We start from the raw sequence: 15,600 nt of genomic DNA, 5'->3' as shown, positions 1-15,600 counted from the left end.
AATCTCAAGATAGAACAGTACTTCATGGATACAATACTCATTTGTTGCACAGAATCCTACCTTGCTCCAAAGATGAGCCAAGAGAGACCTTTCTACTTCTATTTCACTAGCTAGTAACTTCTTGTTCTGTCGGTTTTTTGACCACTGCTGTATATCATATGGATCTAAATTGAAATTTCATTACTCTGAAAGAAAGCAGACAGCATTAATACTAAGTATCTCGGTTAAAGTCAGAGGATTGAAGCAGCCTGTAAAGAAGTATAGCTTATTCATTTATGTTAAAAATATTTGCCTAGAGCTGCTTTCAACTTCAATTGTTCATGAAAAATTCTAGTCAGACAATTACGGGGAAAGTATAAATGAATACTTAACTGCTCTGTGTTTCCATTGTAACCCAGTTAAAACAACATCAGTATTATTGAATGATAGATTTGTTTGGCAGCCATTGTAATGTCATTCCCTCCTTTTTAGACACTTCAAGAAGCCATGTGCAACAGAGTGAGATTTTGCAAGACATACAAAACCCCTTCAGGATTTGGTTTCGAACAAGCAGATGTGTGACTTTTTTTTTTTTTTTTTTTTCTGTCAAATGATACCAGAACATCAGTAGTTTATATGTCTATAGTCTCTGTTGATGAAATATTTGCTGATGACCCTGTTGGAGATACACACACTTGTCTGGATCAAAAATTGTGTTTTGTGGAAACAGCTTAATATAAATTACACTCCATGGTTTCTGCCCTCTTAAATAGCCTGATCTCATCTTACATATATAAGATTTGCAAAGGAATGTTTACAAAGAAATCGGGAAATAGTACAAAAAGGAAAGAGAGTTGTCAGAGCAAAAAGGAACAAGACTTAACTCAGATTGGACAAACGAGGAATCCAAGATTTTCAAATACTTTAAAAAGCACTGTTAAAAAGATTGCCAAGTGTCCATCTGCTCGCAACTTATCAACTGAAGAAGAGGAAAGTAATAGAGAATTTTCACTTTCTCCAACATTCAGTTACAGAGTTGCTATTGCCAATGGACTGCAAAAGCATATTTTTGTAACAAACAATAATAACGAAGATATAGTTCAAGATCTGTCTTCAAATGACAGCTCATATTCTGAATCGTTAAGTGAAGTAAAAAGTAGTAGCAAGAAAAACGAATTCTTGTCACACACAATGCCTGTGAGACGCAACAGAAAAAGCTTAAGCAGCCTTGCACCATCTGATGGAAGTTCTGATGGAGAGCGCACTTTACACACACTGAAGCTGGGAGCTTTACGAAAACTAAGGAAATGGAAGAAGAGCCAAGAATGTGTCTCATCAGACTCAGAACTAAGTACATGGAAGAAAACATGGGGTTTAAGAAGTAAATCTCTAGACAGAACTGGCCGTCACCAGAAATCAAATACTCTTGAACCTGGCTTTAGTTCAACAGGTTGTATTAGTCAAACCCATGATGTTATGGAAATGATCTTTAAAGAGCTTCAGGGAATAAGTCAAATTGAAACAGAACTCTCTGAATTAAGAGGGCATGTTAATGCTCTGAAACAATCAATTGATGAAATTTCTAGTAGTGTAGAAGTTGTACAAAATGAAATTGAACAATTGCGAACTGGATTTGTACAGTCCAGAAGAGAAACTCGGGACATACACGACTACATTAAGCAGATAGGCCATCCAGGAAACAAAGCAAGTCTTAGGTTTCTAAATGTGCCTGAAGAGAGGCTTGAAAAAACTGAAAGCATAGTTTACAAAATATTAATAGATAAAATGGGGTTCTCAGAGGCACAGAGCACTATTAAAATTGAGTTTGCCCAAAGACTGGGGCAGCAAAGAGACTGTCCAAATGCAAAGCCAAGACCCATTCTTGTTTACTTTGAATCATCACAGCAGAGAGACTTGATTTTAAAAAAGTCTTATAAACTTAAGGGAACTGGCATTGGAATTTCTACAGATATATTTTCCCATGACATAAAAGACAAAAAAGAAAGAGGACTACCTTCCTCTCAGACATATGAGAGTATGGATATGAAGCTTTTAACTGTGGAGACAAAAGCTAAAATGCATGACTGGGAGTCGCCTGACAGTGATAAAGACTTGGAATCAGATATAAATAAGAACAGTTATGTAAAGATATCTAAATCAGCACTTCAAATAAAAACAAGCACTACAAAGGGGAGTATTGAATCCCCAAATACTAAAGACCTTAATAGAACTGCTGACAATAACACCTTTTCAAACAGAAGAAATTATGGCAATCAGTCACCAGAATTTGACAACATGGAAAAACAATCCAAGACCTATTATTCAGACGTGACTCCTCTATGGCACTTACAGAATGACTTTGCAACACCAAAACTTAGCCGTTCAGAGTCGGATTTCTCAAAATTGTGTCAGTCTTACTCTGAGGATTTTTCAGAGAATCAGTATTTTAGCAGAACAAATGGCAGTTCACTATTGTCTTCTTCTGATCGAGAACTTTGGCAGCGAAGGCAAGATGATTCTATAAACTGGTATGGCAGTTCCCAGGATCAGACTTTTGTCCAAGGTATGCAACAGTATCCAGAGCAAAATGAAGTAGAGAACACAGAAACTGTTGACAGTGGAGTAAGCAATGGAATAATATGTGCATCTGGAGACAGGAGCCACTATGGTGATTCTCAGCTTTCTTTACATGATGATCTTTCCCCGTGGAAAGACTGGAATCAGTTGGAGCAAGGGGCAGATTTGGACCTAAACTCATCCACGCAGGAAGTTTTTGTATATGATATGAGCAGCCCTTCAGATCAACAGACAGATTTTGGAAAATGCCTAAGTTCTGACCTCCAGTATGATACTGAAAGCTATGATTTTACCCTTGATGGTACTTCTCCATCATGTCCAGGCCTTGATAGCGAATCACAACGTCAGTGGACTGGTCAATATGATGATTACCAGGAAACAAATTCTATCTCCCCATATCAGAATCAAAACAGGTTGCCTATGATGTACCGAAGTCAGAGTGAACTACCAAGCGATGACTCGGAAGAAACAGCCCCTAAATCGTGGCATAGCCGATTAAGCATAGATCTTTCTGATAAGACTTTCAGCTTTCCTAAATTTGGATCTACGCTTCAACGTGCTAAGTCAGCTTTAGAAGTAGTCTGGAATAGAAGTACACAAAGTTTAAGTGGGTATGAAGACAGTGGATCATCTTTCATGGGAAGATTTAGAACTTTATCTCAGTCTACTGCAAATGAGTCAAGTACAACACTTGATTCTGATGTTTATGCTGAGCCTTATTGCTACAAAGCAGAGTATGAGGAAGACTTAATTGAACCACCTGGTGAAAATGAAACAGACTATGTAGAAGTAATGGAACAAGTCCTTGCTAAACTAGAAAATAGAACTAATAGTAGTGAAACTAGTGAGCAGGTCCAAGAATATGAACTGGGGCAGCCTTCATATGAAACTCCATATGCAATACTACCAGAGGAGCAATATGACACACAGTTTGGCAGTGTGGTCAGTGAAGAGATATTGGAAGTTGAAAGTGACACAGCTGCTAACATAGAAGTAAGGGAAGACGAAAATCAGAATGTCCCAGAGATGCTTACTGAAACTCCAAAGAAAAAAAGAATACGACCATCATTTAAAGAAGCTGCTTTAAAAGCATACAAGAAACAAATGAATGATTTGGAAGAGAAGATCCTTGCTGGAGGTAACAGTATTTTAATATTGTCTTTTAAGTAAAACATTGTTCTTACTCGAGTTGGACATTGATTTCTGTAGAGTACCTGATCCTGCTTCCATTGAATTTGGTGACAAAAATTCTGCTTATGCTGGGTCTGTTCATGGGACGAAATAGTCCTGTGGAAGTCAAAAGACTAAAATTTTACAAGTTTGTTTTGAAGGAATTTTCTGAATATATTTAGTCAAACATGTTTATAAGCAATTGTATTGCTTTGAATTGCAGTAACTTGAAAATTAAATTTCACAAGATTTAAATGCTATAAAAAGAACTAAACAGTACACTGTTCTTGGTTTTCTTATAGCTTTATAAACATATTCACAGGAGTAATCCAGAGTGTTCAGATATTACGGTGCTTCCTTTAACAGTTTTCAAGGCCTAGTTAGCTCTATATTCAATCTGATGAGCAGTGTTCTGCATCCTGTATGCAACCTATAGCTTGCTATGTACTTGTAAGAGGGCAAGTCTAAACTGATTTCAATTCTGTCCTTGGTTGTACTCCCAGTAAGCCCTCAACCAAGTAGTCAGTCCCAAAAAAGTGAAGAGGAGGGTGTGGAGGAAAGAGAAAAGTGTAAATGGTAGCACCTGTGTATGAAGAAGCGGTAGAAAGGAACTTAACTCACAGAGTGTGTTGACACAGATTTATTCATGATCTTTATCTTCTGTGTTAACAGACTTCAAAGCAGACAGTCATATACATAACTTTAATACCTCTAGTAATACACAAATATGGTGATTTTCAATATTAACATACACTGTAATGCTAACATTATAATATTGCATGTGCATTTAATTGAGAGTGCATAATTACCATAACTAGCCAGATGGTAATTGTCACCTTGACTGAATCTTGTATTCTTTATCTGCCTTGAAAAAATAGTCATCTGATACATTCATTTTAAAGATGAAGAATTGTGCTTTTAGCCATAGGTTGTGTTTAGTAGTAATGAGCATCCAAAGCTTGAGCTACTATAAAGTTTCTTTTGTACATGGACAACTACTTCTACAATAAACATATAGTCAAGTTGAAAGTATGTTACACAAGCAATTAAATACTGCTAATATGAAAGTTTATTTTAAAGTGTATTTTTACATTCAAATAATGACACTAGATTGTAGACTTGCATTTTGCAGATATTTTTCTACAGTACTGTGTTAGACACTAGGCAGTGTATGTATGAAGAAACAGCTAGCAATAGCTAGTATTTTCATGACCGTTTCATGATTTTATGAGGCATGGGATCGGGGGACCACGGTCATTTTAGTTGGTCATTGTTGTACAATATGAATATAAAGGTCTGAGGACCTAATTAAAGAAAGCACCCAGGGAAGATCCAAAATAGTGAAACCCAGATTGGTTCTACTATTTAAAGTCTGTACATTTGTCTATGTTATTAGATAACATAGGCTGTTAGAAAATGAGAACTAACTTTGATGTTACTTCTCATGCAATCAAATCTATGAATTAAATGTATTTGTTCTTCATTTAACCCAGCAGGTGAAAGACATCTTTCAGTCTCTTAGTCTATTGATGTTTTTTTCTTCCGAATTACTGAAGCATTTCTTTTACTATATTTACAGAGAAGCCAACTTACCCCTAAGCCAGTTTATGAAAATGTGTTATTGGGTTTAGTCTATGGGGCATAAAGCATCTGCATGGTTCTAAGATGTCATACTAGGATCTCCATTTTGTTTCCACTGAAACAAGGGAGAGGGGAATCCAATAAGATGTTACAGATGAACTGCTGCAACAACACTACTTGTCAGATTATTCTGAAAACAGTATGCATTGAGTCTTGAGTAGCAGTTCTGTTTTCTTTTCACACTTTGTTTTCCACACCAAGAGGGAGGACGTGTTTCAGTCGGGGATTCTGCCTCAGCAGTCACTAACTGGTTTGTTACAACTGTATCTTCAGGTCCTGTAGCGTACCTGGCAATGCTTTTTAACCAAATAGTCTTTCATGTTTTATATCTAATGGATGAATATGATATTTTACCTTTTAATGTCTGCAGAACACCTAACAATTCTTCAGAATTTAAAACTTTCAAAATATATTTCCTAGCTGGAGTAGTCTAGTAAAAGAATATATTACCTGAAAAACTTCCTCTGCTGAGTGACATGCGGTATTATTGCAGTCAAATCTTTCTTGACTTTACTTTCAGTGAGCTGTGGATGACTGATATTATAGACAGTCTATTCACAGATAATGGAATCCACAGATGGAATCTCCGTCCTTGGAGATATTCAAAAGCCATCTGGACATGGTCCTGGGCAATCTGCTCTAGGTGACCATGCTTGTGCAAGGTTATTAGACAGGATGGCCTCCAGAGGTCCTTTCCAGCCTCAACTGTTCTGTGATAAGGAAATAATTTTTTTAATACTTTTGTATGCAGCCTTTGAAGAAGGATGTCTTCTTTATGTCAGTTTTTCCTCTAAGATAAAACATCTTTAACTTCTGTTTATTACTTGAATTACACAGCAATTTCAATTTAGTAAAGGAAACAACATTTTGTAAATCAGTTCTTAAAGGAGTTCCACAAAACACACAAAATGTACAGTTTGCAGCCTCTCAGTTTTTACAACCATTTCTCTCTTTACGTATCAATTCATGCATGTCCAGAGAATTCTTTAGAAATAGTAGTTTGGGGTATTATATCTTCTTTTTAATATTTGCAGGAGCAGTAATAACTTTAAAGAAAAGTGACTAATAGCTGATCTCAGGTTTACATTACTGTTATGGTTTTTTTTGTTGTTGTGTTGTTTTGTTTTGTTTTGTTTTTTACTCTCTTACCCCACAGTCAACTTCTGGTTTCTTATTTGCAGATGGAAAAGTACTAGTTGCAGATAAAGTTCCTTGAATTAATCTTCATTGTATAACCAAAGCATAACCTATTGTTTAATAAATTGTTTTGTCTCTCCATGTAGGCAGGAGCAGGTAGACAGAAATCTGGCCAACCAGAGATACAGCCAGATAATACAGTAGTATTATTTCTCCAATTTAGTACAAAGGAAAGGTTTGGAATGGTATGATTTTCATTCTAGTAACACATGAGGTAAGGTCATTGAAACTTTGGAACATAAATAATTCATTAGTGCACAAGAGCCCCGTTGGATAGTCCTATTCTCTCTCTCTTGCTGGAGAGAAAAAAAATACACTGTGGACTGATTGCTCATGTATTATTTATTAAAACGTGTTTTTGGAGACATACCGGAATGAAAGTAATAGGGTATATGGATGAGAGGAGATGTGAGTAATCCTCGAATTTAAAGTTCTGTAAAGACATAGAGGCATTGTGATGATGCATGTATATTAATGAAAGGATTGATGGCTTTTTAGAAAAATATCAGAGAAATGCTAGCCAGTGGTTTGTTTCTTTGTATGCTGTAATCCAGCATACAAACTCTTACCCTTTTATTCATTGTCCCAGTCCTCACTTGTTATTTTCTAGCTTTCTTTTCCCCTAGTGGCTTCTTTCATTCCATCCCTATCTTGTTATCTTTTACAGGTGCCTTAGAATAGGCATCATTCTCCTGATGAAACTACTGCTCTGGATAAGCTTCTAGAGTTGCATGCACTCTTCTGAGTTGCTTTTAATGATAACACAAACTATGAATGGTAGTTTACGAGTAATAGTTTCTTGATCTAGTTGATGAAGATCTTACTGATCATGTGGTGACTGGTCAGATTTTAAAAAGCCTTTGGTCTGAATTTTCTGCCACAGAGTAACCTGTAGATTGTTTATGGTATCAAGATGGTTGAACTCATCTTGTTCTATACATAGATACAGTGGCAAGTCAGATTACAGGGGTCAGCGATGGGAGTTGCCTCTTTAACCTGTGGATGAAAGTGGGTTTTCTATTGTTTTATAGGAAGGATTTGTGTTACACTTAGTGGTGTCTGACTGAAGAACAGAACTTAGAGATCAGTATCAATAGAGCCTTATTTTGTATATGCCTGAAGGAGGAAACGTGATGCTAACATTTGAAACCAAAGGAACCAGTAATGTATTACTGCACGCCCCTTGCAGTGTGGTCATTTGGTTCCACATTAAGAAAAGCTGTCATCACAATAAGTATATTACTAATGCATATTTCAAACTCTGTCTATTCAAACTACACTCTTTTGAAACAAGTATATATTTTCTTATTTTGACAGATTTTCTAGCCGTTTTATAATAACTATTTGCTGGAACTGCCCGAGTCATCTGTCTTTTCCCAAAGAGTGTAGGCTTTAGGAGTTAATCTAACCTTGTCTTGTGGTAGTCAGGCTTTTGTTTCCTTTATGTCTTACCTCCATCATGTTTGTTTTTAATACACTTGTGTAGGTGCACAGTTACTAGTAACTAATAACTATAGTTAAGAGTATTGTACCAGTTTTGTTACACGAATATAAGTCTTGGATTTGAACTTGAAAAGATCAGTGCTGTGGCCCAGATGAAAATCAATTGATCTGGTATTGTTTAGTAAATGAATCAGTCATTTTATAGCCTTTCAGGTGGAAACAAGATAAATAAAAACATTACCTTGGTCACGGCAACTACATATTGGTTGAAGGTGACTGTAATGGAGAAATCAGAAGCCTGTTAGAAGATAAATTGCTTTTAAATATTAAAGAGTTCTCTACACTCAGTCTACATTAGCTGTGTTGGGAAGTGGGCTTTAAGAAAGGACCACTGTTTGTAGAAAGAGAAATGAAAAAATGAAAAGTAGACGTATAGTCCATCTTATTTCTTAGTTGCTTGGGCTAACTGTGTTGACTGATTAAAATATTGTGAATTGTGTTTGGGTTTGCAGGTTTTTTCTCTTAAGCATAAAGCTCCTTCTCAGGCTGCTGGTGCAGATTGGGTAAGGGAAGTATGTCTGTCAGATCGCAGAATTCTAGTTTAGTGTATAAAATACTACAGCAATTAATAAAAATAGAACATGTATATTTGTATGTATTATGCTAAATTGAGCTGCTAATTCCTTCATTGACCAGCAGTGACAGCTAATGCCAGTCTTGTTCATACCACAGTATAAAAGAGCTTGTTGATAACGGTCACATTTTCCCCTTTTTAATCAGTCTGCCATTATAATAACAAAAGTAAGTGTTTGTCGTCTTGCGGGGATTCTTTGAAATCTATAGGACCCCTCTGTTGTCATTACCACCTCATTTCTTCAAGTATTTTCTTGTTAAAAAATTAAATACAAACTGAAGTTTATACTTATCCTTTAGTGAATAATGGTGTTGTGGCACTATTGAAGGCTTAGGTGTAATTAAATCTAAACAAGCAGCTTTAAGTTGATATAGTTTTGAAATACTTTATATGGCTTTAGGTGTACTTCACTGTAAGCACTCACTAGAAGCCCCCACTGGCAGGCTTGAAGCAGAGTTGTGGCTACACTTTAAGTTTGCTTTGAGTTCAGCATCACCCTGTACAAAATAATTAAACTTTTTTTTTTTATGTGATCTCTTTGAGATACTTTTCTTTCACTGAGCCCAATGGCATTTCTCATCTTTCTAATCTCAGGCATAGTCTAATGGGAAAAAGAAAAGTTAATGAATGAGTATACTGAAATTAGTCTTTGCATCATTGTGAAAGAATAGCCCAGACAGGAACACTTTTAGTTAATAAGAGTTAACGGTAATACCAAGCCCCAAAATTTTCTGTTCTGTTTCAAAATATTGAAACCACAGTATTCAGTGATAGAAAGTTTTGGTTGTATTCTACCATATCCCTAATAGATGTTTGGTTGTGTTTTTGTTTTTGTTTTTGTTTTTTTAACCTGGAGTGATAAAAGACTTCATTAATATAAGGGCTGATTGTGTATGCTGTGTGGCTGATACAGTTGATCTGCAATGTTTAAAAATATGTATACATATATATTCACCTAATGTATAAGGTATAAAGAGCTGGTTTTGGGGACATAATGCTTTTCAACAGAAGCTGATTCACTTATTGCTCTTCTCTTCATATGTAAATAATGTAAACAGGTAGATTACAGAGACTTTTCATCAAGGTAAATTCCCTTCCATATTCACATCAGAAGACGATGACAAAGGAACAGATATATTGTGTAAACAGGCTGGGGAAGAAATGGATGCCTTTGCTATACACTTGAATAGATGTGTGGTACTGAGGAAAAAAGATTTATTGCAAGTTAAGGAATCTATTTTGGTGCTGTATTGGGGATGACAATGAACTTTAATTAATAAGAACTTAATCAACCAGTTTTTCCAACTAACTTTTTTTTTTTTTCCTAACTTCATGTTTGTGCCTGCCTTTTGGCCAGGTAAACAAAATAATGGATATCTTTAACTTTTTTTTTAAAGTTAAAAATATTTTAACTTTTAAAAGTGGGGTAAGAAGCTGAAGTGGGGAGAAACTAAATACATTTTCCGATTATGTGGGTAGGAATTGATGATTTGACTGAGTCTCTCTTGCATATGCTTGTGTTTCATGCACACAAGAGTCTATACTTTTTTTTTTTCTTGACACTGTTTTCACTCTAAAGTCAGGCATAAGTCTTTATACCCTTCCCTTCCTACTTCTCTTCTGTCCTTTGATGGGGAAAAGGGATATCAGAGATTCAAGACAGTAAATGGCAGTCCATTCAGCTTGAGATTAATAGAATTGAAGAAACGTTGCTTTAGAAAAATTATGTGAGGAAATCTAATCAGTTAATGATAAAGATGATGTATCTATCTTTTGTCTGTGAAGAAAGAGCAAGTAGTTACATTCACCACCTACCCTAAAGTTAGGAGTTAATGGAAGGATGGTCTGCATCAGTTGCTTGCTGCTACTACATGTTTAGTCCATCAAAAGGGGGATTAGAGTAAGGAAAATTATACTGAGAGCAGTGATCATCATGTTAGAGACTTTTACCATTCAAATAAAAGCAAACATCTATTAACAAGAAGTTATGTTTTTTTTCCAAGATCTATTAAAAAAATAATCCAAGTTTTAGCAACATTAAGTGAAAGAATTATTTTTAAAATGGTTTAATATGTCTTTTAGAAAAGATAGTAGTGTTCTTACGGCTGATTGTATTTCAATTCTGTAGTTACAGGCTTCATGATTGCCAGAAAAATCTTAGATTGTAATGCTGCATCTCTGAAAAAAGCATAGTAACCAAATAAATTGAAGATCAACAGTTTAGTTTAGTGTAGTAACTCTTACTGAATTGGTGTACATTACATCAGGAAAATGTGTGTCACAAATACACTTGTGTAACAGTCTGGGAATCCAAAAAAATTCTATTGTTTTCAGATGCCCTTTTGATGGAATAGCTATACCTATTGTTTAATCATAAAAAAACAACCAAACAAACAAAAAAACCAAAACCAACCAAACAACAAAAATGCAAAAACAACCCCAAACCAAAACAAAGCAAACAAAAAAAACCCCAAACCACAAAACCCCCACGCAGTAAGGTTTAGCAGACATCATCATATTTGGCTGTTTATTGAAAACAAAAAACAAAAAACAAAACCAAAAAAAAAAAAAAGAAAACAAAACAAACCATCCCAAACCAATTCTGTTTAGAGAATGTCTTCCTTTTTTAGGGAAGTAATTAATTAAAAATTGCTAGTTTCCTTCATAAAAGAAGAAAGTCTCTACTACTGTACTCCTTATGAGAACAGGAGACTATTTAACACTATTTTCACCGACTTTATAATTAATGTAGATTGATTAATACTCATGCAATTTACCTGCCCTTTTTGTGCTTAAAAAGATTTAAAATAAATTCGCTAGAGCTAAGAGAAAACTTGAGCATAAATGTCAGTTCCAAGGACTTATTTATACTGTTTCTGCTATGGAAATGAATGCAAATCAATATTTTATAACCAAGATTAAGAAATATTTTCTATTTTTATTTCTAAAATAATTAAGTCTTTTTTTTTAATCATTGTATTTTAGAAGCAGAAATAACACTGCATCATTTTATAATGCAGCTTCAAGATAAAATGAATCTTGTTAAAGCAACTGGCTGAAAAAATATCTAGATGTGTGTTTAAAAAATGCAATGCCTTGGAAAACATGAGTTCATATATATGCCCAAATTTTCCTCTGATCTATTGGGGAAGTAGAATATTACAATAAAGGGTGAAACTAAAAAAATTCTCTGTTTTGCTGCCAAAGTGAAATTCTGACTAGTTTCAGGGGACATGTGCCAGAATTTTTCTTTATGCACATTTTCCAGGTGATCAACGGAGCATCTACAGAATTGTCTCCCTGGGACTCTAAATAGGAGAAAATATCTGAAACTTCTCCAGTTCCTGCTGATGCAAAATTATCGTTGAAACTGATGAAACGTTGTCAACCATGAGATTTGCATCCTTGATCAGTAGAGAGTATTCTTAAGATAGCTCACATGATCAGGAGTTTTGGTAAACCTGAAAATAAAGACAGGATTGATTGATATATAAATAATTCTAGCAAAAAACATAGATGCATATATACAGACATCTGTTCTTTTATATTGTTTAATACATACCATTTTTGTAAGAGAGTTTTCCTTTGCACTTGCCACATGTAAAACTCTTATTCACTCCACTAATTTTACTAATTTTCAGATTAAAACCTATGTAAGGAGAGGGTTTTCCAGGTAGCCTGTGTCTTCTAATGTTGCTGATAGAGCTGTTTAAAAATGTCCTTGATACTATGATAAAGAATATGGTATATAAAAAGATACAAGTTAACTAGAAAAAAAAAGAAAACCCTGTTGAACACAGAAAAGACTGTGATCTGTTTTCATGAAACAAGTAGTGGTAAAGATCAAGCTGCTGGCTGATATGCTAGTAGCTTCTCTGGAGTTGACTGCTGAACCTAGGTGGACTTGTTTATGTTACACTGGAATCTCAGCGATGTGATGTGGCAAAACATCTTTTTGACTCTGATTCTTCTCTTTGAGAAATGAGGTTTCTTGATCAGAAGCCAAACAGCAGCAAGTGATTTATCAATGCTATCACAGATTCATAAACTATATATAGCTCTAGGTATCACCAGTGTAATTGCAGCCTCAATGAAGGAATTCTTGTCCATCAGCTGCATATATACCAAGATGGAATAAGGAGAGAGAGACACAATGAACTTATTATCAAATTTAAAATAAACTATGGGAGAAGAATATGTATAAAATGGATGAGTAAGAACTAAAGTGTTTTTTAGTCTTAACCTGTAAGTCTTCCTGTTCCATTAGGCATAAACAGGATAGAGCTGATGCTTCTCTGCATCCATAAGGCAGGGAAGATACTGCAAACATAAAGTAGTGGAATTTTGTTTGGGAACTTTAAAAGGCATGTTGGTTGAAATTTTCTTTTATAAAAAAAAATAAAAGCAAAGGACAAGGAGACATGCCATTTCCTATTAACTATAAAAAGGGATTGTGGAATTCAGAAGGATTTATGCATGTTCTTTCAGATAGAAAAAGTCCGATAGAACCAAAAGTCAGGCTTTGAATTCCAGTGTACCAGTCTATATCTCTTAACATCTGTGCATCTTTTTGGTGTTTATGCATAATTATTCCAACTTATTACTTTCAAGCTGAGCTGAAACAAACAGTGTGTAATTTGATTTGGTCTCTACCTATAGCATAAAAGCTAACAGTGGGGAAAATAATCTTTTCTATGTTTTGTTAAGAAGGTCAGGCTCTTTACTTTCATGAGAATTATCTTGAGACTTTTTTGAGTTGCTTCAGTTAAAAAAAAAAAAAGGTAACTATTACAGAACAAAATATATTGAGCTTTATAGTATTTGCTACATGAATACTATTTGTGTCTTTTGTAGTTGTGAGTAAGCATACATTTTTGCTTTTTTTTTTTTTTTTTTTTTTTTTTTTTTTTTTTTTTACATCTAACATGAAACTAACATCATTAGCCATGGACGAAAAAAACCTGTTACTCTGCTATACTCTTTAATGCATTTGAAGTACTGTCACCACCTCCCTCCTTAGTTATCTCTCAATAAGACAAAGCAAATGAAATCCTTTCAGTCTATGCTCACAGATTGTTTTATGAATCTCTGCTTGTTCTGGCTTTTGTCATCCTCTTTCTATTAAGTTTGTTTACTTTTAGTGTGATTCCAAAACCTGGAAGGACAACTTCAGCTGAAGTTAACAGGTGCCCATAGAGCTGAGTCATCTCTGTCTCACATATGACACATACTAATACTTTCCAGAATTTTACAGTAGCCTTTTTTGCACTAATACTACATCAACAATGCTTTCAATTTCAAGTATATGTCATGGTTTAACCCCAGCTGGCAACTGAGCACCACACAGCCACTCGCTCACTCCCCCCACCCCAGTGGGATGGGGGAGAGAATTGGAAGGGTGAAAGTCAGAAAACTCGAGGGTTGAGATAAGAACAGTTTAATAATTGAAGTAAAATGAAATAGAATAGTAACAGTAGTAATAATAATAATATAATACAATAATAATATACAAAGCAAGTGATGCATGATACAGTTGCTCACCACCTGCCGACCGATGCCCAGCCCATTCCTGAGCAGCGATCGCTGCCCTCCGGCCAACTCTCCCCAGTTATATACTGAGCATGACGTCATATGGTATGGAATAGTATATTAATACTTGCAACCCATTCCAGATTAGTGTCTTCCAACTTGCTGAGAACATTGGCTGAAATCAACCTGTATGATATTGACTGATACCCCTCATGATACTTCTGCCAAAAGTATTACTCCCAAATATCACAATACAACTGTGCGCTATTTTCTACCAATTTCACCTTTACTGTATTTATCTTGCTTACATAGGGAATGTCATGAAAAACAATTTTCAAAAATCATGTTAGCATTTTGGTATTTCAAGTCTTTTCCTTCTCTCATATCAGTTAAGCCAGTTTGCTTATCAACAGAACAAAATCTGATTTCCTTGTCTTATCTCAGTAAGCAATGTTGGCTGATGTAATCTTTTTATTCTGTATGCAATTATACATTGAGTCATTTTTTTCTTTCACTACTATAAGTCTTGAAATTAGTCTTACTTATCTAAATTTTTTAGTCTCCTAGTTTGGGCTTTTTGAAGATAATTTTTAAAGTGTTTGAGACTATTTTAGATACTTGCTTAAATTGTGGCTAGGAAGTGGATACAACTCCACAGGAGGAGCAACAACTTCATACCAACAGCAGCTATGAACATCATAGCCTGTGAAATATGTGACTGTTTCCTAGATATTACGTTCTGCTCCTTTGCTCTTGATCCTAGGTGTATATATTTTTCTTGGTCTTTAACAGTAGGATATTTATGTGAGTAGCATTTTAGCATTAGCCATTAGCACATTAGCCATTAGTACATCATTAGCATTTTATTTTACAACAGGGGTACACTTTCGAAGCAAATCCCTCAGTATTCCCAATTCACCACATTTGGTTTGACCACTGGAATATCTGAGTGTGATATCTAGATATTTTACCGATGCAACCAAGGCAGATGTTGCTCTCCAAGATCACACCTGGTTTGGTCAGCAACTAATGGGCTTTCAGTCCACATGGCCAAAAATAGAACTGGTATGAAGTAAATGCCCCCGAAACTTTTGTGGTGTGGGCACTTGAGTCTTCAGCACCCACTGCTTTGACCTTCTGATCTGCTCTTATGGCACTAAACTATTTGCTATTGCACGCATACTCTTTGCTGCCCAAGATGGTCAGCAGCTTGCTCCTATATCCCAGGCAGCCATTGAACATTCCTTCCCTACTGTCACTTCTGCCTATGCTGTTAGCACAAATCAACTTGCATGTCTCGGTGAAATCGCCATGTTCAGTGCAAGAAGCACCAAGGAACGTGCTTTTGTTTGAGTCCTGAGGGACTACTGTCACAGTTGGCGTCAAACCCAAGTACGTGTTTGCTTGGATTTCTTTGGAAGGAATATGGT

At 35.4% G+C, this 15,600-nt stretch overlaps 1 protein-coding gene across 1 annotated transcript in view; it reads left to right on the top strand.

Moving 5' to 3' along the window:
- Positions 1-729: 729 nt before the first annotated feature.
- UNC13C (unc-13 homolog C) overlaps positions 730-15,600 on the top strand; it is a gene marked incomplete at its 5' end in the record, with an annotated part of 185,159 nt that continues 170,288 nt past the window's right edge. Inside the window, one exon of the mRNA XM_082321495.1 lies at positions 730-3,694. Within this exon, the coding sequence (XP_082177621.1) occupies positions 730-3,694 (2,965 nt within the window). The remainder of the gene's footprint in view (positions 3,695-15,600) is intronic.

Source organism: Platalea leucorodia (genome assembly GCF_965183815.1).
Source record: "Platalea leucorodia genome assembly, chromosome: 9".
NCBI lineage: Eukaryota > Metazoa > Chordata > Aves > Pelecaniformes > Threskiornithidae > Platalea > Platalea leucorodia.
This window is presented reverse-complemented; position numbering and strand designations above follow the sequence as displayed.